The following is a 25,862-nucleotide window of genomic DNA, read 5'->3' on the forward strand; positions in this document are numbered from 1 at the left end:
ATCCATGTGATTTGCCATCATATATAACTGTTGAATCAACACAGCCTTTTCTTTTTCTAAGAAGACTGGTGAGTGTCCTCATTTCTTTGAATTTATACAGTAGCGTTAGGAGTAGCCTAGACCCTCTTTGAGGATTACTGCACCACAGTAGATGTGTCGGCATGTTCTGACAGCCTTGATGCACGTTTTAGGCCATTATGCTTGACTAGATATAGATCCTGGGACATATTAAGAGCAGAGGGTGCCTGTATACAGTCAGCATTTGGGCCCCCTCCTTTCTAGATGTTGGTGCAAGGGAGTAGACTTTGGCCCTTTGCCACAGTCTGCAGCGCACGCACAGGTCTCCAGGAACATGGAGTATGCAACATATTCCCATTGACCTTAATATATAATCAGATTGTGTTCATCCTATATATAATCTTAAGGTGCCCATACACTATGTGACTTCACTATGTGAACCACCTGGCAGTTTCCCGGCTGGCAGGAGCACATGAGAAATATCGTATTCATTCCTTTTACAATATATTGCATTTGATCCAAGCAAGGGAGGCAGGATCTGACAAATACTTAGTGCAGCCCTGGAATCGGCTTTTCATCCGATATTTTGGACTGATCGGTGGGAATCATATGAAAAGTGACCAAACCGCACTAGTGTAAGGGTACCTTTACATATACACACATGCGCTCTCTAGATATATGCGAATTATCGCTTATGTCTTGTCTCTCTAAACATTATACACACCTGTACAGACTCCTCTTCATCGTCAGCATCGATTTGCTCTGTTGGCCGCTGGAAGAACTCCTGCGAGTCCCTTATATTGGTACTGTGAGTGAGCGCGCCCTTTCTCATTCCAGGGCTCAGGAGCGTCTCCCTCGAACCTAGTTTAGCAGCTTGGGGAAGTAAATTTCCCTGCATGCTAATACGCTGTAAAATAGAAAAAAGATAAAAATACGTTACAGACAGTAATCCTTACCATTGTAGCAGTGATACATAAGGTGAATGAGAAGTATACAATTTGACACATTTAGTTTTTAGTAATTACAGCAATAATTAATATGACTTGTTTGGAAACTCTGTAATTTCAGTTTAGGATGTTCCATATAGCCAAATATAAACATATATATAAAAAAAAAAGAAAACCTTGCCATATTCTTTAAAGGGTACCTGTCAGTGGCGGATTTCTTTATTGGGGTTGTAGGTCTAGAGGGCTGCAGCGCACCCCCCCCCTCCTTCCCCCTCCCAGTAAAATTAGACACATGCAGCGGATTTAAAATGTAAGTGTTCCCTGCTAATTGCAGACAGACCGGAGGTACGAACCAGAGGCAAATGGCCTCCTCCTCCTTTCCCACACTTATTAACTGCCCTAAGCTCCCCTGAGCCATCTATTTGTCGCCCGATCCTTTTAGGATGTAAGCTCCTATGAGCAGGGCCCTGCTCCCTCCTGTTTCATCTATATCTACTCCTGCTTCATTCCTCACTTCCTCCCAGGGCTATCGGTCCCCTCTTTGGCTATTCTCCATACCTCCTTCAGCTTGGTACAGGTTTCAGCTTGCACTGAATATTTACCCTCCCTCCCCTTTGAACCAGGGCTGTGTCAAGTGCTGTATTACTGTTTATTAACTTGTGTACTGTTTTGTACTGTTTATAATTTTTAACTATCATGTTGTTTCCCCTCCGTATATAACTGCAAACCATTGTGGCACCCTATAATGTTTATTTATAATAATAAATAATAAGAATATCAGCATCTAGGAGCTGCAGTTGATGCATTCTTAAGAAGTCATCCGGATTTCTAATTTGTGAGCATGCATGAGATTGCATTCCTGTGCATGTGCACTATTATAGACCCCCACGGCCAGACATGTAAGGAGCCACAACTGGTACATAAATCATACAAAGCATGTGGGTAGGAATTTTGTAGTTTACCATGCCTACCCTAGGCAGTTTAAATCAAATTCTCATGTAGTACTGTTGCTTAGTAAATGGACAGGTTGAATCAATTCTCTAGAACACTGGTTCAGCAGACAGAAGTATTCTCGAAGGGACATATTTATTAAAAATTGCACAACGATGGGCGGAGGAGAGACCCATCACTGGACCTCCTATAGACATTTGGCTGCTTGTGGTCTCTGGAGGATGCACACAAGGGCATAGCTACCATAGGTGCAGGGATTGCAGCTGCTATGGGGCCCAGAGCTGAGAGGGATGTACCTTCCAAGCCACAGTTACATGTGTTCTCGACATTTTTCTCCATTGGGTGGTACATAGGGACCCTAACTAACTTTTATCTTGGATGTCTGCAATATGGATGGAGTATAGCACTCAGAGAGCCGACAGGACAGCGAGGGGAGTGCAATGCCACCTATTCTATTCTGTGGTCCCCCACGAGGGAGAATATCCCGTCAGTTAGGATCCTGTGTAATGACTGTCGGAATCTCATTCTCAACACAAATACAATACAATGTTGTGGACCATTGTTGAGCAGGAAAACAACTCATAACTCACTTTCTGAACTTCAGGGCTCGAATCTAGAAAAAGGAAGCAAAAACAGGGATCAAAATCACTGACAATGCAAATATAGTGTCATAACAAAGACTTTATGTCTGTCCCACTTACCATTTTGTTTCAAGACTTTATGAAGATTGGACGATGGTTCTGAAAAAGAAAATGTTTGTACTTTGTCAGAACTGCTATTAGTGTGCGACATACAATGGGAAATGTTTCATTGTACTGTTAGAAATAATAAAAGTCAGTGCTGATGCATAGCAAGTGGTTATAATTTGCATGTCTTTTTATGAACATGTATGTTTTATAAATTCTAAATTTGACAGGGATTTACCGGATATTCGCAATATACATTGTACACAGTAAAAAATAATAAGTATCAAAATCTGTCTTTACAAAAGCGAAGTTTGTTGCAAAAAGGTTTCTTTAGGAAATGACTAAGAGTACAGGTGGAACTGGCAAGCTACTCCAATATAACTGCGTACTACTTACAGTATGACTTTCCTATGATGTCCTATGAACCTACTGGTCTTTAAACTATCAAATCACTGTGTTCCAATGAGTTTTAAAAGGAGATTTGCGTGAACCCCATGTGTTGGTTCGAATTCATTATCTTGTTTTGGTCTTTGCAAAATCCCCTCAAGTGTTTTGGTTTGGATTTGGGTCTGGTTTGGTTTAAAACTGATTTGAAAAAAACTCAATAAATTATCGTTAAAAAAAAATAAAGAAAAGAAGCTAAAATCAAGTAAATGTTGCAACCCAAAACCTGAAGATTTGGTTATGGATATGATGTACTCAAGTGGATTCGGACTTCCGGAGAACCAGAACACACATATCTAGATTAAAACGTTTATGAGCTGTATTATAAATAGTGGATTCGGACTTCCGGAACACACATCTCTAGATTAAAACGTTTATGAACTGTATTATAAAATAGTGCCACCTTCTGTCTGATTTTTTTTTGTGTTATTTACCCCAATAAACAGTTAGCTGCTTCCCAGGATGTCACTGCATTTTTAACCATCATAGTACTGCTGATTTGAAATGATTTTTAAGGCACTATGGACCTAATTCAGCACGGATTGCTAATCAGATCATTTGCAGTGGATTGCAAGGAGAAAGTCGCCACCCAGACTGAAAGATAAAACGCACCTTGCAAAATGAATTGCAAATGATCACCATCTACTATCCATTCACAATTTCCCCAAAATACTAAATATGTAGAGACTTTGCCGTCTTTGCAAATTTGATGAGATCTGAGTCTTCTACTAATCTGCGACTGAGTCAGGCTAGAAGAGTACATTGCTGACGGAGACCCTCCCCAAAAATGCCTGGGCATGCCCGTGATTATTCAGACACACCCAAAAACCAGCAGGTTTCCATCCCCCATCCCCCCCCCCCCACCCTAGACACCAGCTTCCTGTCAAACTGCAGCTCCATTGCGTTTACGATCCATACGTATTTTCAGATACTTATTCCACTCCTGCATGCGCAGTGCTTACAGTGCGTATGTGCAGTTGTTCGATATTTACTAAATTTACAAATTCTCTCATTAACGATCCATTCTGAATGAGGACCTATGGGCGGGATGCATCAAGCATCCCACTTTTCTTCCCACCACTCTTTGCAAGCACATACCTCCCAACTTCTGTGTTGGGGAAATAGGGACACTCGCGCGGCGAAGCCGTGCGAGCGCCCGAAAAGGGGGTGGGGTGTATGCAAATGAGGGTGCGGCTTATGCTAATTAGCCGCAACCTCATTTTCATACGAGAATAGACGCTGTGAGCATGCGCACAGCGTCTATTCTATTAGATTGGGGGTCTCCCAACTGCCACCCCCCGCAGCGGGACAATGCCTGCCGCGGGTGGGACAGCGGGACAGGACCCGAAAATCTGGACTGTCCCGCTGTAATCGTGACAGTTGGGAGGTATGCAAGCATACCGGAGTTTATTATAGCGGTATGCTTGAAGAAAATCACAAAGGACAGCTTTCATGGTGGATGTCTCAACAACCAACCCTGATGACAATGGATTCACAGGTATTGTTATATGATGTTGTTGTCAATAATGCGTGCCCTCTTCATTCAAAGCTGGATTTATTTAGTTACATTTAATTCCTGTGGGGGAAATGATCCAACATACCCACAAAGTCAAATATGTTATCAATAAATTAGGTTTATGATAGTGGAAATTAAATTAAGATATGATGCAGAAATTATATTGTACATTCTAAACACAACAGTAAGTTTTAAATGGATGGAGTATAAAACACCCTCTACCAGTCCTGTGGGACAGACAATTTATATGACAGATGTGTGTGTATTTTTCAGCATTTACCAGACTTTCTCCTGACTCGGCAGGATGCAAGGTCTTCTTTCTGATTGGAGTAAGATTTTCTGTCACCTTCTGCAGTGTAGGGGAAACCTGGGAGATCTACAAACATACAACAGATTAATGGCATTGTCCACTTATGTGCTAGTTGCAAGTCCTATAAATGAAGGGCTGGCACTATGAAACTGCAATTTAACAGGAAACATTTTATTTTGTGACATTATGTCATTGTTTACATGGATAGCAACTTTTTGATGCTTATTTTTGTTTCCACACTTTCAATGTGTATTTTTAGTTAGCAAGTGAAAAGGGGGCTATTACACAACGCTGGCACGGTGTTACTTTTAATAGTTATGTCATTTAACAGGCATAACATTCTTGTGGCGTGAATAACATCATTACTTCTCATGGAGCAATAGAATAACCCAAACAGTCTAATTCAGACCGGATCGCAGGACAAATTTGTTCTTAAAATGGGCAAAATCATGTGCACTGCAGGTGGGGCAGATGTAACACATGCAGAGAGAGTTAGATATGGGTGAGTGGTTTTTGTTTCTGTACAGGGTAAATACTGGCTGCTTTATTCTTACACTGCAATTTTAGTGTGAACACACCCCACCCAAATGTAACTCTCTCTGCACATGTTACACCAGCACCACCTGCAGTGCACATGGTTTTGCAAATTTGCCCTGCGATCAGGTCTGAATTAGGCCTAACACTGTAGCTGTGTAGCTTAAAGAAAGTTATCTGTAAAAAATAAAAAAAATGAAAACAAAAAAAAGAAAAATCACAAGAAAGCCCAAACTGTCTGTTAAGAAAAAAAATGTAAAAAACTTACTTATAGAATCCATTTCCAAAATTGCTTGTTTTGCCTAGAATTTAAAATCAACATTACTTATTGCAGAAAGTGTTGTACACGCTGAACACAAAGCACTGTTAAAGGCCCGCACACACTGGGTGAGAAAATGAGCAATATCACTAATTTTAGCCCATCTGAGCGACATCGTTCATTTCATTAATCTGTGTGTATGCTGTACCCGACGGCCGGTGCGTGCTCCAGCAGGTCCTTAACGACCCTCTATGGTGTCTGTGCATGTGCAGATGAAAGAGTGGATCGTTGACCGTATCAGCAAGAATGTATGCACTTGTTAATGCCGGGTGCCCAGTGTGCTCGGGCCTTTAGATATACTGTTAAGTCATACATAAATAGTAGTAATCATACAAATACATTCAGCCAGGCTTTCCAAAACTCAGTCATTACAATAAAGGGTTTTACGGATATCAATGCCTGAGTCCAGATGGTTAAACCAAATTCAAGTCACATGTGCTCAGGCATGGATATCTTTAAAAACCTGGACTGTAAAGGGAAACACTGCAATATAGTCGAATAGAAACCTTCTTACTATTTTCTGTTTTAACATATGGTGCAACAGAGCGGTGACATATTTTATTATTTACTTTTCACTAAGTTAAAGGTGTCAATCCCATTATGTACGCGGTGCAAGTGATCGCAGCAGCCACACTTTATGGCGGGCCAAATTTGCACAAAAGTGCTTATTGGCCTATAGGGCCGTGAGCAATTTGGCTGAAATAAGCCCAACTTTGCACAATAGTTCTTGTTCAAATGCTGCAACCACGGCACATTACACCCTTCAAACAATAGGATTGTATTACGGAGATAAAACAGGGAAAATAAATAGCAGGAAGCAAAAACTGCATACTGCATGTCAACCACAAGGTGTCAGTAATATACTAAGTTACAAAAGAGCATATTAACTACTGTTTTTTTCCAGGGGAGAAGCTAAGCACCCGTTATAGGCCCTTATTCTTGTTCACTCGTGAAGGCAAATTCCTTCTCAAATGGACAAATCCATGTCCCCTGATGGGGGGGGGGGGGGGGGGGGGGTAGGCAGGTGTAACATGTGCAAACATTTAGATTTGGGTGAGTTCTTTTGTTTCTGTGCTTTATTTTTACACTGCAATATAGATCTCACTTTAATGTAAAACCCCACCCAAATCGAAATCTGTATGCACAAGTTACATCTGCCCCACCTGCAGTGCACATGGTTTTGTCCATCTCATAAGGAATCTGTTTGCACCAGAATAACCCCCATAGTGCTGTGGCCATCAAAGACAGGGAAGATTTTTTCATACTGTTATTGCTGGACCTATGGATTTTCACAGGGAAAACGGGATGGGGGGTTGGTTTCATGCATTTCATGTCATTTTAACTGCAGCTCACTGATTCTGTAACAGCAAATGTATTCCATTCACCACTTCAGTATGGGATGGGAATTTAATCAATAACTGCAATCTCTTGATTGCCGCATCTTAATATTTCTCCAACTCCCTGTTCAGCCTCCTGGCTTTTGACTGAAGATGTGAGAACAATCACAGATAAAAACATCTGAACGGAGCAGCCCCCAGCGCTCTGGCCGAGATAAGAAAAAACTAAAGGGGCATACACACGTTGAGATGTGTGCTCTGCTAAGCTTTAAAGGTAGGCAATTTCCCAGTGTCTAGATCGCCCATACACATGCATTGTGTGATTTTACTTAAGCAAAGGCATTGTACCGGTTCAGGATAATGTGAATCAGGATTGCTCTCTCTCATTCTGTACACACAGGGAGATGTGCAGTCACTTGCTAAGCAATTTACTAGATTTTGAATGCATGCACTGACTTAACTAGCGGGCAATAGCAACATGTAGGACCATCTCCATCGCTTGGGGGCATACACACGGAGAGATCTGTGCTTACTTTATAAGCGATCTAGTCAAATCGCTTAGAAAAAAAAGCACAAAATCACTCCGTGTGTATGCCCCTTAAGTATCATTTAAATCCAAGCATGAGTCCATTACTGAACATCTGAAATACTGCTTTCTGATTGTGACCATGTGGCCTTACGAAAAATAAAGCATGATCTGGGCTTATAATTGGTTTTTCAATAACAATTCCACGCAGAACATGAGACCATAACTTTTATTCCTTTATTTAAAACAAAATGCAAACTATTTAGGCACAAAACTGTATGCCAGAGATAGATAGATAGATAGATAGATAGATAGATAGATAGGATAGATAGATGCCTTGTGCTATTTTCATGTCATTGTAGCACATAGATACTTTGTAGGGGGAGAAGTTATGGCAGACTAATACCCCTTTCACACTGCACTTTTAAAACGGTATATTGCCGTTTTTTTCCATTTTAAAACGTTTAAGGCTGCAGTGGGAAAGTGCCAGTGTTGATTTACCGGTTAAAGTTAACCGGTATTTCAACACGTTTAAAAAGCAGAGTCCTACACGTTTCAAAGCTGTTTTTTAGGCAATGTGATTGGCTCTCTTTCTATGGCTTGAAACGTGTCCCTTGGGGGTTAAACGGGTTGAATGTGTGAATGGTATTAAATGCTTTTTAAAACGGTTTTCACCTGCAATGTGAAAGGTCTTAAGGTTCAGACCCGTTTTAAAGTCCCATTTAAGAATACAGGGTCAATACCCGTTTCTGCAATGTGAAAGCAGTATGAGTGTAAATCTACCTTTGCTGGTATTTTAGCTGGGTGGTTTTCTAGTATCAATCGCTTCAAGTGTAGAATCCACAGACGTTTATCTGGCTGTGACTTGGCCTGTAAAAATAACAATAATAATAATAATTTATAAAGCGGTACACATAAAAACACTCAACATTAACAAAAATAGCAAAATGCAAAGAAAAATTCTTGACAAATGCCTTCAATGCCTTGTTCCTGCTTCGTTTACATGAATTTTACATGTGTGTTTCTTAACATGTGTATGCGACAAACTTTTTATCTTCCTTAGGCAAAAACAAATGGATATGTTCACATGGGGTGTCCACCTTGAAAAATGGATTTTAGATTAAAGTACTTAATTGACAAAAATAAATTCCAAAAATCATTCAGAAATGATCTTTTTTATGACTGAATTCTATTTAAAATATATGCAATATGATTTTATTTAAAGAAACTTATCATTTCAAAAATGCAAAAAAACAAACCAATATTTTTCAGAAAAAATTGGTACAAACATGGATGGTTTGAACATCTGACAATCGATGTTCCGAACATTCCTGCAATTGCACATTTTTGAGGCCTGCTACACTGTACAGCCTCTGAGGGACCAGAAGAAAGGTAGAGGACATTTACCTAGGTGCTGCTCATGTCTGCAGCTAATAGGTGGGGACTGCTACTGGACTGACCTGCCAGCAGTGATCGTCATCGTGGCAGGCACTGGGTTGGGGGACCAAGAACAGAGGGAACGAAGGTTCCTCTGAAAGTGGCACGGTGGGCTTTCCGACTGGTCATACCATATCATGGATAGGCCAGCCTGATGTAGTCGCATCTGATGTGGCCATGCTAGGCAAGTGGTTTAATGGAGCAAGAAGCAGTAATAATAATAATTTTAAAAAAAGTAGTAGTTTAACTTAAGTTAAATGTAAATAAATGTGGGGTTTTTCATGTATATTTTAATTATAAAATTGTAATATATGCTGGTATGATGCCATACAGTATTATTATACTACATATAGATAAAAAATAACAGCATGTATTTACGAAGAGTTTTCTGTAACATTTCCATTATCCTTCTATTTGCCTCACCACATAAATCCAGTTTCTTTTCTTTCTGGTCACTCACAGAGAAGGACAGAATATTTACATACCACCCTACCACATCACCATCATATCACTTGGGGGCAGGGCCATAATCTCCATGTTGGTGAAAATAGTATATTTATAAGGAAGTGATCAGATGACCAAATGGTCACTCGACCACTCCCTGAACTATAATATAATCCTGGAGATGTCAGATTTCATGTAATGCAATCATACTACTAAGCCACCCTCTCGATTGTGGAGAAGTGACTAATCAGCCACAGGAGAAGACACATGGTATTGTACCTCCTTCATCAATGGCTACATGAAAGTGGTAGAATGCAAATAAAAGAAATCCATGCAATGGATACATGTCCAGATCAGCATATTACCTATAACAGCTTTAGGGCCAGATGCATTAAGCTTCAAAAGTGATAGAATGGAGAGTGATAAACAACAAACCAATCAGCTCCTGTCTGACATTTTTCAAACACAGTCTGTGACATGGCAGGCAGGAGTTGATTGGCTGGTTGTTTATCGCTCTCCATTTTATCACTTTTGAAGCTTAGTGCATCTGGCCCTTAGTGCTGTGACCTCTCCAGTCCTTGACCGGTCTGTTACATAGTTACGTAGAGTATAAATACATTACCTGTACAGTGTGCTGGAGCTTGGGGTTCTTGTAGTGAAACACACTGAAGCTGAGCGGCTCCTTTGGAATAACTTCTACCAGCATAAGATTGCAACACTACAGGTGACAAGACAGACAAGTGTGGATTTAGCAGCAATTCATTCATGGTACAGATGTGTCCTATACTTGCCGACTTTTTCATTCTCCTCTCCGGGAGAAGCCCGGTGAGGAGACCCGACAGCAGCATGTCAGGGGGATGGGCAGACGTAATCAAGACCCGATTTTTGGGAGACTCCCGGCAATTCCGGGAGGGTAGGTAAGCCTGATGTGTCCTCATACATCATTGCTGCTGTTTGGCGCACTAGATCCCATGAGACTATTTTAGCATTAGGCATCTTTTTTTTGCATCTTATGTGATGTGACTAGGATGCACCAGGAGACTCTGCTGATAAATATGACATTTGCATATTTGTGTGTGCAGAGCCAGATTACGCCTTCGGGGGGCCCAGGGCATTTTAGAAAGGGGGGCCCCCTCCAGCTCAGCACAAGCCTCTGCCCTCTTGTGCACAGTCTTATGAGACTTGGTCAACTCCCAGTAATGCACTGTACACTTGTGCAGACAGTGTGCCTTGGCTCCTGATGCTCAGCACCATTAATCATTGTCACATTAGCAGATAGGTGAAGCTGCAGCACTACCCCACTCCCATGCACAAAACCATTATCTATAAAAAAAAAAAAAAAACAGGGGGCCCCTAGATATAGAACCCCTGTGCCCCCACTATAATCCGGCCCTGTGTGTGTGAATCTTTGCATATAAAGTGATACAATGCAGAGGCAGCAGCTTTTTTCCAATGCAACTTCCATGGTCTTGCGTACAGAGACGCACACCCAGGAAATCTCATGCTGCATAGCGTATTAGCGCTACATCAGATCGGATGTCATACCCTACGCGAAAAAGTGTAGCATGATAAACAGCCAGCCAATCAGCTCCTGTCTGACATTTTTCAAACACAGTCTGTGACATGGCAGGTAGGAGCTGATTGGCTGGCTGTTTATCACTCTCCATTTTATCACTTTTGAAGCTTAGAGAATCTGGCCATCTTCAGACACATACATTCGGCAGTTAGGATCACATATTGCATTGCGATCCAGTGGCAAACCCAGGATTTTCAGAAGGGGGTTTACAGAGGGGCGGAGCAAAGCACGGAGATGGACACTTAGGTGACCCAGCATATGCCGGGTCAGTTAAAGTGTAGACCAAATGTATATAAATAATAATAATAAATAAAAAAAAATATATATATATATATATATAGATGGGTAATTAGCACACCAATTTGAAAAAAGATTTTGCTTTATAAGAAAAACGTGAAAAATATCCATGGGCAGTACATACAGTCCAATAAAGAAGATCAAGTCATCCAAATACTTATCAGCATGTAAGCCGATTAACAGGAGACAGGATACAAGACATCATAGTACTGCTCACAATGGGACAAAGTCAGGTCTGCTCTACATACATACATACAGGGGCGTCAACAGCAGTGTATGACCCCTGGGCATAGCAATGTATTGGGGCCCCTACCGATCCTCCAGCGGTAGGGGTGGGGGAAGCTTTGATGTCCCCCGGGTGGTAAGGGGTATTATACCAACCGCTCAGCATGTAGGGCCTGGATCAGTAATTTCCACTAATTACCCCTTTACTGCACAGATAGTGGGAGATGGATTGGGAGAAGGGGGCATTGGGCTGAATAAAGGGGCTCTGATATATAACTTCCAGGGTGGTAGACGATGTTTAATATGCAGAGGAGGGGTGTATTGTGGAGTGGGCTCTTTATTCATAATTTTCTGGTGGGAGGACAGCTTGCTTGACTGCAGATATCTCCAGTTCCCAGAAATAGATTTCTTAGATTTTAATGGAATTAAAAACTAGAGAATCCCACCTACCAAATGGTACTGGGGACTTGGGGATCAGAGTTCAGGAGGCAGAGCAATCTGCCCACGAGTATATAATACTACATACCAGGTGTGTGGAGCTGGAGCAGTAACCAGCTGCTGGAAGGCTGATATCCCTGGTTCTGGGAAAAGTAGAGACAAGCTACTAGTGTCCCTCAAAGGGGAAGAGTCCCAGCTTTTGGAATATACCCTCAGAAAAACTCTAAATTAGACAGAACCTGAAATATCTGACTGGGAATAACAATTAACAGGCTTGGATGGGGACCACTGCTTTGAAGTCAGATATCTCCGGTTCCCAAGGGCCAATTTTTACAATTCTTATAACCATGGAAAGAGGGGGCCCTCAGCTTTCATCTGAGGGCCCTTAGACTCCTGGGGGGGTTTCTGGGTATTCAGAAACCCCCCCTGCATGCGCTACTGCGATCCTGCCCAGGTCGCATTGATATGCAATCCATAATAAATGGGCCCTTAACACCAGACATGCATGGCCTAATCCTGTTCAAAATCATCATTGAAAATATTTATGTTATACTTATATAGCCATAGTCTTATATAGCCTAGAATTACATCTACTTTATAAGTGTCTACTGTATAAGTAGATATTGTCTGTTAAACACATTAGAGGAGGTCACTTATAAATATTAGCATATTTGAGACTCTTGGTCATGGTTCTTTGACACATTACATTCTTTAGTCAAGCCCTATACTTATAAATAATAATCTCCAAGTGTCATACAAAAGACTTCATCTGACTGCTGAATCGCTTCTAGCCTGTTAGGCGAATGTACATCAGCCACAAAGAGAACTTTGTTACAATGAATGAGATGCAGCGCCGCCAACTCTCCAGAGCGGTGACCTACCAAGATATGGGCTTTGTATGTGTAAGAGTCGTCTCTTTTCTTTGTGATGAGGAGCAGCCGGTCAAACAGAAACAAAGTCCTCTCATTTTTGGCTCGTTGAAAACGAAATGTGCCCTCTAGAACCAACTCCCCGTAACTTGTCAGGTCTGGTCCTTTCCAATTAGTAAGCAAGCTCTGAATCTCCTGGAGAAGATATCAAACACAGTATAAATGTTAGCAGTTATATATATCTTACTGTATACCATCTATTCCAACATATGCCAAGCAGGGAGGTTGGCATAGGATTAATGATGTTTCAGTTCAGGAAACACCACTGAGGGTACAACGTTATTCAGCCAAGTGTGTGACTGTTACCAATTCAATTAGCTCAGATCCACTTTCCCCTACACTGGCAATGCCCTTTCTAGAAGTCTGAGTTAGGGCAAGATGTATCAAGCTTCACAAAGTGATCAAATGGAGAGTGATAAACAGCCAGCCAATCAGCTCCTACTTGCCATGTTACAGACTGGGCTTGAAAAATGACAGATATGAACTGATTGGCTGGTTATTTATCACCCTTAACCCTTTGAGTTAATTTGTGGAAATAGTTGAATAAAAATGTTTTCTTGCCAATTTTCGCATCATAGTGACCTGTAATATTTACCTTACATAGGAAATATAACCTTTTTTTAAATTATTTGAATTTATATAACAAATGTGAGCTATGCTGGAATTTTTAGTGGTTATTTTGCACATCTCTCACAGAGATGTTGGAACTCAAACGGTTAAATACAGGTTTTCATTTCAGGTCCAATATTTGCCGTTGCAAATGGTGTATGGCAACGACTCAGCTATTTATTTGATTTGCTATTATTCAACAATAAAACCTTGAACAGACAGCTAATTGCAGGAGCTACATTTGAAAGCCATTTATTGAACATAAAACATTGTTAAATACAAAATGCTAATATATTCTGCTAGAATAAAAACCTAAATCTTGCAGCGTATTTGTTGCACATGAACTGCATGCTCACATAAAACAGAATGACACACTGTGGCTGACCTCCATTATTATGAATGGAAGCTAGAAAATGCTAATCTGCTAGGTCAGCTCAGGCCAAGCCTCACTAATTACTACACAATCTGCATCAAAACACTTTCATGGACGTAGTTAAGTTTCGAAAGATCCCTGTATCCCAGCTTCACTAATCAAAGAGGACCTATATGGCCATACAATGCACAAAGCTGTGGGCTCTGAGCTATTGCAGAGATCAGAGAAATCGGAACAGACTTCTAATATTCATACTTATCAACTCTCTCGGAACCTACCGGAAACTCATGATTTTAGAGAAGTCCCCAGCACACTCAGAAGAATGGTATGCAGTCAGCGGGTAGAAAATGACTAGGTCGATCACTAATGGTCGATCGTGACTAGGTCAACACCAAAAAAGGGTCAACACTGCCAAAAGGTCAACACAAGCTTATGGTAGACATAGGCAAATCCACAGTCAATAGGTCAACATGTTTTTCATGATTTTTCCCCTCAAAAAAAGATGTTTTTTTCATACTTTACTATCCAAGTGGGCACAGAGTGGGAAATGTAATAGTGTGCTGAGTGCACGAGGTACCATGGTACAATATATTTGGTGTCCATGTTGACGTACAATTACATAGACACCCAAAAAAACATGAAAAACTCATGTCAACATTTTGACTATCGACCTTGCCTATGTCAACTATAAGCTTGTGTCGATCTTTTGGCATTGCCGACCTAAGGTACATTATATATGTACACCCTATATGTGCATTTACATATATTTTATCTGAGGAATAGTTCTGACATGATAGGAATTTGGGATGGGTATTTTTTTAATTATTGTACAAACAAGTCATATGTGCTCATTGAATTTAGAACGACATATAGATAAATATATCTTCCAGGCTGAACAGCTGGCTTTCTCAGACACAGTATGATTACTCTGCAGAGTTTAAACATGAAAGCTGACAAGTCAGAAAACGGTAGTAAGAGATAAAGCTGGAAGATTAGGAATGGTGATCTAGAATCCGCCCCCTCATCACAGAAACGCAAAACTTAAAGTAGCATGTGATATAGTGAAAGCGTTTTATATGCGAAACACAAAATCTGTGATCACGCAATGCTTGGATATGCCTGTATGTCAGCAAAGGACGTTTCAAGGTGCGCCTTCACTTATAGGATTAGAAAACAAGCATTTAAAAACAAATTGACGGCAAAACGTGTGTTTCATTCAAAGTACATTGAAAAGACCAGAATAGAGATGGCCGAAAACTGGAGGCCATTCCCAGGGGAGCAAGCATCTGTGTGTCTTCCTGTAGAGCACGTTCCACCTGTAGAAGAAGCACCCTCTCCTATCATTTATCCATACCACAAATGAGATCTCATTTCTGCACTTCAGTGTCAAAGTAGGGGAATTTGTGGGACTAATCCGCACTTAGGCCCTCATTCTGGTTGACTCGGTAGGCCGCCCCAGCGAAAACACGCACCCCCCCCCACGTCGTATCCCCTCACAACCATGCAAGGGGATGTGTTTTCCGAAAACACATCCCCTCACATGTCCCGCAGCTAGAAAAAAAAATCATTTGACAGTCGCCGATCATTGAATGATTTCTCTTGGACTCGCAAATATAAGTCATTCGAGACTGACATAGTTGCATGTGCAGGGACGAAGACAGGGCAGGCGACCGACATCATGTGACATCAGCCGTCGCCCCCGGCACACTCTGTCATGGCCGCATTTACATGGGAATGCCCAGCATTTGCATGGGGATGCTCATGAAACGCTGGGCATTCCCTGTGCGAGCACCACATAGACTGTGCTGGTGGGAAAAGGCACCCGCACAGAAGCCCTGCACATGCGCATATGAGAATATGTGCAGGGCAGGACCATCAGTCCCCAGTGCAAACACGCCGGGGACCGAATGAATTAGAATCAGCCCCTTAGTGACACATGATCTGTCCTATTAGATGGTGGAAACCTTAAGCATCCACCGACACTGCAACCATGCCTGAAAATTCATGACTGTGCTTTCTCTGAAAAACAAAGTTACTCTTGTACAAATCTGGGCATCGCAAACATTAGTGCTTCGTAACTGGCCCTTACTGTATTTTACATGCACACACAGTACAAATTATTCCTTATCAGGTCTTAATGCCTAATAAGTTGTGTGTGTGTCTTTCAACTTCCTAAATCCCTATACTGTACTGAATACTTTTACTAGCACAAATTCCTTCACAGACGTGGAACAGTTCATCCAGCGGTGTAGTGGGAGTGGTTTTGGTGGAGCGCTGTTTGAGGGACTGAGGACAGTGTTGAGGGGCTGAGTAAGGTAATCAGATGCGAAGGTGACGAGGGCTGAAGACGGTGATGAGGTGCTGAGGGCCCAAAGGAAGTAGGGCATGAGACTACGTTTCAATCTGCTGGCCTGGTCTGGACTTTCTGGAATGACTGGAAGCTGGTCTCCTGTGATTAGCTCTGAAGAGATGTCTGAATTAATATGTTATTTTTTTTTTTTTCTTTCTCTGTTGGGGAAATGTACTAAGAAGGCTGTTCTATTTCACATGGGGTGTTGGGTAAGCAATAAGAATCTAATTATTTATTAAGCACCTTCTAGAAGTTAGTAAATAGGTGTTCTTTTTGGGCAACCAATCAGATTTTATCTTAGTAAATATCTCCCTGTGTATCTAGGTCATTGTATGTTTTATTTTTCCCATCGGGGGGGGGGGGGGGGGGGGGGGGTAGCAATGTTTTTTCCCTGTTGAATACAACGTGATTATATTTATATCTCCAAATTGTGCTTACAAAGTCCTCTCGCTCAGCTCTGAAAAGTGCTGGATGAAATGTCTTTTTTTTTTTTTTAAATGATGCTTGGTCTAGAAGGGCCTTGTTAGGGTGCTGGGACCACAGTGAGAAGTTGGGTGAGTACAGATTTGCCACGCCCCCTGGTCACCAGTCTGCATAGCGCATGTAACCACTTTTGTTTTCATAATGCTCACACACAGTCAAAATACACAGTAATGTGGACTGAACCTCTAAGATAAATGGTGCAAAATAATTAAACAATACATTTTAATTTAGGGGCATCATCATCATTATTATTTTATGGTGCCATGAATTTTGGCCCAACTATGATACATATGCATCTCTGTAAAGTTGTACAGTGCATGGTAGCACTAGATATATTATATAGACCGGCAAATATTTGTATAATTAATAATATTTATAATACTACAAAAACCTCATTAGTCCAGGGTTGCCAACCCTCCCGGAATGGCCGGGAGGATCCCGAAAATCGGATCCCCCTCCCGGAATGGCCGGGAGGATCCCGAAAATCAGATCCCCCTCCCGGCCCCCCGGAAAGGTGGGCAACCCTCCCGGATTCCAGCGGTCCCCTTCCTCCCCTCATTTACTTGGGGGCAGAAGCTTGAAATTGCAGCGATTTGCGGCGTTTCGGCAGAAGGGGCGGGGCTAAATATGCAAATCGTGCATATTTAGCTTCTTCCCTCATCGGAGACCCGCATATTGCGGGATTTGCATCACTGGGGGCAGGGACTGATGTTGTCTCCATCAGGCCCCACCCCCAGAAGTGATGCTGACCGGGGTTCTCCCTGGGTTGCTTTTGTTTTTCCCAGACACACACTCTAGTTAGTTAGACACTGGAGACAGGAAGAGTACCTAAATTACCTGCAGTCTGATGTCATGCTCATGTTTTCTTTTCATGTCATTAATATGCCAAGCAACCCTCTGCATTGTGTCAATGGCATCAAGTACCACATCATATCCGTCCGTATCTTTATCCAGGTGATTGGATATCTCCTGATTTGTGATCAAAAAATAAAACGTGTTAACAAGTTTTGTTTAATTGACAACATTTACATAATAACATGCACAGTTACAGTCACACTTTTCAGTGTGCCGACAAAGAAACATTTGTGTTCTAACACAGAATATTCACAATCATTCCTCGCCTAGGGCAGGCACCTATTTGGGAGCGGCACTTAGGTGCTTGTGTTGGCACTGTCAGACTGAAATGTACCATTAACTGCAAAATATTTCCACTGTACTATATGACATATTGAATTGATTGTGCAGTAAATAGGCAGAACATGCACATACTACCCCTGTAAGTGGTCTTACTTAGTAAATATGTATACATCATTAAAAAAATTTCATAGATAGTGGTTTTACAATTATTCTATTAAATTTGCTATCATCAAAGGAGGCTTATAACTAATCACTGAAAATAGTTAAAAATGTTCAATTTGGTGGGGGTGGGAGCGGCCATTACTCTTCTGCCTAGTGGCACCCTCACCCCTTAATCCGGCAGTATCCAGTCGAAAATCACTTGGTCGACCACTAATGGTCCGCAGTGAGAAGGTGGACACCTAAATGTGGTCGACATCCTCTAGGTCGAAATTGACAGAAAGCCAACACAAACAAAAAGGTTGACATTAACATGGTCTAGACATGGAAAAGGTCAAACAAGTTTTCCATGATTTTTTCTAACCAACTTGTTCATACTTTACCATCCCAGTGGATATGGAGGGGGAATATAGTAGTATGGTGAGTACCAGGGGCGGATTGGCCTGCCGGGAAACCGGGGCATTTCCCGGTGGGCCGGTCCAGACCTGGCCGCATTCCCCCCTGGCTTGGCCGCCGGCCGCACTACAACAGCGGTTAGCGGCCGCGGCCTCAGGGACAGACTCCTGCCTGCCCAAACTAAATATGGCCGCGGCCGGACGCGGTTTTGTCCTATCTAAAGATGGCCGCGGTTTTGTCACCTCAGCGGCCGCCCTATCACTCCTCTGCCGGGCCGCTGTCACTTCGGCAGCGCCGCCAGCATGAATCAAGAGCTTCTGCTCATGCGCAGTTGGCGCGCAGCAGCGGGGCTTCAGCGACGGCTCTGCAGCAGCTCTAGCAACTTCTGTGCTGAAGGGGTTCCGACAGGTGCAGGGATGACAGATTCTAAGGGCGCAAGCTGTCTCCGAGGCCTGCCACTTCCCCTGCACGAGACACGCACAAGCAGTAGGGAATGGTGCGATCAGATGCCTCCATTGAAGGTAATGTAACAGTATGTGCCATGCATTGCACTCCATTGCCTTTAACAAACAGATAAAAACCTGGCTCTTGTACACATGATGACGTTACCGACGCGCTGGCCAGTTACATATCTTTGCCCTTAGCTTATCCATTTCTGATATAAGTATAAGTATATTTTTCTTCTGCCCATTTTAATGTATATCACTTATGCCACTTATCCTGTCACCGCACACTTGCTACCCCCACCTTTCTGCTCACTGCTCATCACCCCCACCCATCATCTCCACTTATCCCATCACTCCACACCTGTTACCCCCACCTTCCTGCTCACACCCATTGTCTCTACTAATAATTTCATCTCCACGCCTGTTACCCCCATCCATTATCCCCAAAGCCCATCAACCTGCACCCATCACAATCCCCCCATCATCAGGTCAGCCCACACCTGCTACTCCCACCTTCCAGACCATTGTTCCCACTCACAGTCTGGCCGTAACTAGGGTGGTGCTGAGCACAGCACATTTGCATTTTGGGCACACCATCCACATCCACCCCAATTGGCCACCTATTCCTCCATGTGCTCCGATGATGGCTGCTACTCCCTGTGCGCTCTGTAGCATCCAGCACCCGCAGCCTGGAGGTCCCAATCTCTGGGTGGGAGCAGCAGCCTCTGTGCAATCACAAGGCAGCATCAGCAAGAATGATCTTCTCCCCAGCCACTGCGAGGAGGACTACAACAGCAACAGACTTGGACTTCTAGGAGTATGACTCCCACAGCGATCGACCACTTTATGAGAACACTGGGAGAAGAAGGACAATCACCTGGATACTACCAAAGACCCCAGCTTTGACATCCCACACGCGTATAAGGTAAGGATACCTGAATGTTACTGTCTGACACCCGATATTACTGCTGTGTGAAACTCGAATGTTAATGCTTGACATCCGTTGTTTCTACATAACACCTGAAACTACTGCAGCTGTGAGATGTGATGCTGGGTTATGAGTGCTGGGATAGGGGTGCTGGTCGGCGGCAGAGCAAACGGAGATTCTAATGGGCACCAGGTAAAAACTTTCCTGGGGCATCAAATTGCTTAGGGACGGCTTTGTAATAGATATAAATACTGATATAGTGCTCAGACTTGCACTTGAACTGTTTTTCTTCTTTGTTTTTTTCCTGTCTCAATTACCCCCTATCCCTTTTCCACCCAGGGCTGTCTTTCCAGCCCTCCCTTCCCATCCAGTGGCTGTATCTCCACCTTTAATTGGTGGTAGCGACACTCAGATGGAAACAGACCCAGCAGATATGCATATCTGCCTCTGGGTTTGTCTTTCTGAGTGCCACCATGACCAAATACATACAGTATGAATGCTCTGCTTGTTGAAGCCACAGCTACAACCAGGTTTTATGCTTATTTACGCATTCAGTATGATTTGCTGGCAGCCAGGATCCTGATAGTCACACTCCCTACAGAGGGATCACGTCTGCTGGTGGGAGCACAATGAGGCCTCTTGCGGGCTTGCTGCACTTGCCATGCCATGCACTTAGCTCGCCACAAGATTCTGTTCCCCCTCTATGGCAGTCTGGATCCTGATTGCCAAGATCCCGACTGTCAGCGTATTAACTTCATCCTTTATTTACTATATGAATGACCCTATAGAGAGTGCTGCAGCCTCTATAAAAAAAACTAAGTGAGGCAGGAAAGTGCCGCTGTCAGAGAGACAAGTGCCGCTGTCAGAGAGACAAGTGCCGCTGTCAGAGAGACAAGTGCCGCTGTCAGAGAGACAAGTGCCGCTGTCAGAGAGACAAGTGCCGCTGTCAGAGAGACAAGTGCCGCTGTCAGAGAGACCAGTTGCAGCTGTCATAGAGGCGGTGATGCGCTGCTATTAGTGAGACAGGGATGAGCCGCTATTAGTGAGACAGGGATGTGCCGCTGTCTGTGAGGCAGGAATGTGCCGCTGTCTGTGAGGCAGGGATGTGCCGCTGTCTGTGAGGCAGGGATGTGCCGCTGTCTGTGAGGTAGTGATGCGCTGCTATTAGTGAGACAGGGATGCGCCGCTGTCTGTGAGGCAGGGATGCGCCGCTGTCTGTGAGGCAGGGATGCGCCGCTGTCTGTGAGGCAGGGATGCGCCGCTGTCTGTGAGGCAGGGATGTGCCGCTGTCTGTGAGGCAGGGATGTGCCGCTGTCTGTGAGGCAGGGATGTGCCGCTGTCTGTGAGGCAGGGATGTGCCGCTGTCTGTGAGGCAGGGATGTGCCGCTGTCTGTGAGGCAGGGATGTGCCGCTGTCTGTGAGGCAGGGATGTGCCGCTGTCTGTGAGGCAGGGATGTGCCGCTGTCTGTGAGGCAGGGATGTGCCGCTGTCTGTGAGGCAGGGATGTGCCGCTGTCTGTGAGGCAGGGATGTGCCGCTGTCTGTGAGGCAGGGATGTGCCAGCAATGTCTCTGTGAGTGATGCTATATTTTATACTGTAGTTGGATTTGTGTACTGTAAAAGTTGGAAGTAGTGCATGTATACGGTTATGCTGGAAAGTGCTGTTGTTTAGTGAAATCTGGTGTATGTTAGTAAGTTATTATTATTATTTTTATTATTACATACCCTTTGACTGGCTATTGTGCCTATATATAGATATATTATACAGTATGTGACATATTTTCTGTACAGTATGCTGCAGCATGTGTGGTGTGATCGTCACCATAATGTCACATTACTGTAGCTAACAAATCATTGGCAGCAGGAATCTTTAATTTATATACATTTGCTATTTCTATTTATTGCACCTTTTGAATGTTTTTATAATGGATGAGATCAGCACATAGTAGGGAGTGACATTATGTAGATATGCATGACCCTTTTGTAGTTATTTTATATAGCAAGCACCATTTGGCATAGTATAGAGTGGTGGTTCTCAACCTCAGAACCCCCCCCCCCCCAACAGTGCATGTTTTCCAGGTCTCCTCACAGAATCAAAGGTGAAATAATCAGCTCCACCTGTGATCTTTTAAAATGTGTCAGTGAGTAATGACTGCAGCTGTGCACCTGCCAGGTGACCTGGAAAATGTGCACTGTTGGGGGATACCGAGGACCGAGGTTGAGAACCACTGGTATAGAGCATTATGGGCCCAATCTGAGTCTGACCAGTGTTGATGTTGGATGCAAGGGAGAAAGGTTTTGCATCTCAGTTGCCCATCCTGATGAGGTTTGTGCGTGCGTCTGAATCTGCACTGCAAATCTGTACAAAGTAATGCAATAGAAATGTGTTGGTCATTACTAGGTGGTTAAAGTGGGGTGGCTAATCAGAGACGCTTATTTGCTCACATTGAAGGCCATACTCAGACTGATGATTTACATCTAACATATGTAGACACTGGCAAGGTCTCACTAACACATGCGGATGCACAGATGTACACCAGAGAAGGGCTGCGAAGCAACATTAGTATAAAGTTGCAGGCACATCTGCAGCGAAATATGCAAGGAAATGCTGCAACAGCGTCCAATTCAGTATTAGGCTCTAAGAGGATGGATTGTGCACCACTCGGCAGACCCCACCCCCTCAGACCACGCCCCTTTAAGGGCTGCTACCAGAAATTTCCCGGGCTGATTTTCAAACCCAATCCGCCCCTGGTGAGTACATCGAGCCATGAGAGGAGACACGGTACACTTACTGTACGGTGTCCGTTTTAACATATGTCGACAGACCCCCCAAAAACACAAAAACTTGTGTCGACATTTTCATGTGTAGACCATGTCCATATCGACATTTTGCGTGTGTCGACATTCTGTCCATGTCGACCATTAGTGGTCGACCTAGACAATGTCTACCATTTATCCCAGAACCAATCTGGCCCTGATCCCTAGTCTAGTCTAGAGTCTAGTGCATCGACATGTCAATGTCAATAATCCTGAATAAGAACAATTGCAGTCTGGCATTTTGTAACCTGAGATATTACATCACATTGCCATGATGCTGGGGGACACAGTCGCATGGTGTGTGCCCAGCTTTAGTAAGCCATATTGTTTTATAATACTTAAAAAGAGAACATAGTCTCAGTAGTCATGAGAACAGAAAGTCTACTTTGTCAGTATTAAAAACCATACAACCTAGTAGACCGCAAAATACCATAAAACCAATTATATAAGTATACATTTTACAAGAAGGTAGAATATTTTTAGGGAGATACAAATGTGATATTTACAATTATTTCAAATTAATTTAAGTCGTTAATCTTTACCATCCAAAAGTACTCATAACAGAGGTTTCACTGGGTACCTTATGAAAATAACTATTAACCCCTTCACGACATTTGACGTATATATACGTCATGGCCGGGAAGTACTTCCCGACACATGACGTATATATACGTCATGACTTTAAACTGTCACTGCGTCTCGAGACGCAGTGACAGAGGGACGATGTCTGCTGTCCCTGACAGCAGACATGTCCCTGCATGCCCAGGGGGGGCTGCGATGTCGCCCCCCCGTCGGCGATCGCTGTGATTGGCTGTTCAGTGTGAACAGCCATTCACAGCGTTTTCCTGTGTTACCAGCGAATCAGACGCTTGGTAACACAGGTGTCAATCACCGCCGGGCGTCAGGGGGCATGAGGGGGTCATCGGTGACGATGACACCTCACCCCACCCTCACCCCACCTGCCCCCAAGGCTGTGATTGGTCCGTGGGACCCACGGACCAATCACAGCCAAGGCGCGACATTTAAACTAACGGTGACTGCGCTGCAGACGCCATTCCGGTCTGGAGTAGCGTGCAGAGCGGTCACCGTGCCTATCTGCCGTGATACTGACCTGATCCTTGCTAATACTTACCTGATCCTTGCAAATACCTTACCTGATCACTTGATCACTGCTTGTAGCGTGCTGGACGCTTCCTGGATCTGACTTCCTGAGACTTCCTGCTGCTGCTGCAGTGTGATAGAGAGATAGAGAGATAGAGAGAGAGAGATAGAGAGAGATAGAGAGATAGTGACAGAGAGAGCTATATTTTGTGTCTGCTACCCCCCCTTTTTGGGGGTGCAGGGGTTTTTTATATATAAATAACTGTCGCTGCTGCTGCAGTGTCATAGTGATAGATAGTGATAGATAGTGAGAGATAGTGATAGATAGTAATAGATAGTGAGAGATAGAGAGATTTGTGTCTGCTACCCCCCCTTTTTGGGGGTGCAGGTTTTTTTTTTATATATATAACTGTCAGTGCTGCTGCTGCAGTGTCATAGTGATAGATAGTGATAGATAGTGAGAGATAGAGAGATAGAGAGAGATAGTGACAGAGAGTGATAGAGAGTGTATATTTTGTGTCTGCTACCCCCCCTTTTTGGGGGTGCAGGTTTTTTTTTATACATATAACTGTCAGTGCTGCTGCTGCAGTGTGATAGATAGTGATAGATAGTGATAGATAGTGAGAGATAGAGAGAGATAGTGACAGAGAGTGATAGAGAGTGTATATTTTGTGTCTGCTACCCCCGCCTTTTGTGCTGATCACTATATCTGAGGTGATCAGCAACTTTTTGGGGGCGCAGAGGTTTTTTTTTTTTATATATACCTGTCAGTTGCACCAAAGGTTGTGCACCTGCTGCCCCTCACTGGTAATCAGTGTCGCATCACTGATCACCTTTTTTTTTTTTTTGTGGGTGCTGTGTGGTCTTTTTTTAATTTTTTTTTTACACACACTGTGATTTTGTGGGTGTCCTGTGGCCACTGTGCGCTGATCAGTGACGTACATCACTGATCAGCTTTTTCGGCACAGGGTTGATCTATTTTTTTTTTTTTTTATCAAATTCCTGTTGCCTTTGAGCGCTGTTCAGTGACAGACGTTACTGACCAACATCTGTGCTCAATTTTTGGCGCAGGACCTTTTTTTTTGTTTTTTTAACCCGTTCAATTTTTTTTTTTTTTAACCCCTTCAATTTTTTTTTTTTTTAACCCCTTCAATTTTTTTTTTTTTTGTATAAAGTATTTTTTTTGTTCTGCACTACATACACACAACACACTACATACCCCCCGGGTTGAAATAAAGTTTGTACCCCCCCCTACACTATACACGTGTTGAAACATTTCACTACCAGTAACACAAAAATAAAAATGTCATCCCAAATGTCATCCCAAATGTCATCCCAGTCATCCAGAAGAATGTATTCAGTGGAGGAGGCATATGCCATGCTTGCTTCTGATTCTGACACAGCCAGTGAGGCAAGCGGGGAATTTGAAGGATTCGTCTTAAGCTCCTCTTCCTCCTCTGGTGATGAGGGACCCCCTCAAAGACGCCCCCGTAGAGCAGCTGAGACCCCCCCCCCAATAATTGATCTCGTATGGACCCCACCACCAGACAATTTTGAGCCCCAGGTTCCTGAGTTTTTGGCCATGCCAGGAATCCAATTTGATTCCACAGGTCTCAGAGAAATTGACTTTTTCAAATTATTTTTCTCTGATGATTTTATAAATTTAATGGTGGACCAAACTAATTTATATGCCCAGCAGTTTATTGCTCAAAACCCCACGTCATCATTTGCTAGGTGGACCCCTGTAGATGCAGTAGAGATGATGACGTTTTGGGGTCTGGTGTTTCATATGGGCATAGTAAAAAAGCCACAAATTAGGCAATATTGGAGTACAGATGTTCTGTACAGCACCCCATTTTACCGTATGGCCATGACTCGGACTCGTTTTGAGGCAATCCATAAATTTATACATTACACCGATAATGCACAGTGCCCACCCAGAGATGATCCCACCTTTGACAGGCTATTCAAAGTCAGGCCGGTCATTGATCATTTCAGTGCCAAATTTGCAGAGCTATACATCCCTGATAAATGTATTAGCATCGACGAGTCCCTTATACATTTTAAAGGAAGGGTTAAATTCCGCCAGTACCTTCCCAGTAAGAGGGCAAGGTATGGCATAAAAATGTA

At 43.2% G+C, this 25,862-nt stretch overlaps 1 protein-coding gene across 4 annotated transcripts in view; it reads right to left on the reverse strand.

Moving 5' to 3' along the window:
- Positions 1 to 25,862, reverse strand: part of PLEKHG1 (pleckstrin homology and RhoGEF domain containing G1) — a 243,566-nt gene that overhangs the window by 12,520 nt on the left and 205,184 nt on the right. For all 4 annotated transcript variants that reach the window (XM_083176164.1, XM_083176166.1, XM_083176165.1 and 1 more), the window contains exons 7-15: positions 17,587 to 17,718; positions 12,887 to 13,069; positions 10,092 to 10,187; positions 8,372 to 8,458; positions 5,675 to 5,708; positions 4,843 to 4,938; positions 2,618 to 2,656; positions 2,507 to 2,529; positions 743 to 925 (exon numbers count right to left, since the gene is read on the reverse strand). In XM_083176164.1, the coding sequence (XP_083032290.1) occupies positions 743 to 925; positions 2,507 to 2,529; positions 2,618 to 2,656; positions 4,843 to 4,938; positions 5,675 to 5,708; positions 8,372 to 8,458; positions 10,092 to 10,187; positions 12,887 to 13,069; positions 17,587 to 17,718 (873 nt within the window). The remainder of the gene's footprint in view (positions 1 to 742; positions 926 to 2,506; positions 2,530 to 2,617; positions 2,657 to 4,842; positions 4,939 to 5,674; positions 5,709 to 8,371; positions 8,459 to 10,091; positions 10,188 to 12,886; positions 13,070 to 17,586; positions 17,719 to 25,862) is intronic.

The sequence above is a fragment of the Crinia signifera genome, chromosome 3 (assembly GCF_055691185.1).
Source record: "Crinia signifera chromosome 3, ASM5569118v1, whole genome shotgun sequence".
Lineage (NCBI taxonomy): Eukaryota > Metazoa > Chordata > Amphibia > Anura > Myobatrachidae > Crinia > Crinia signifera.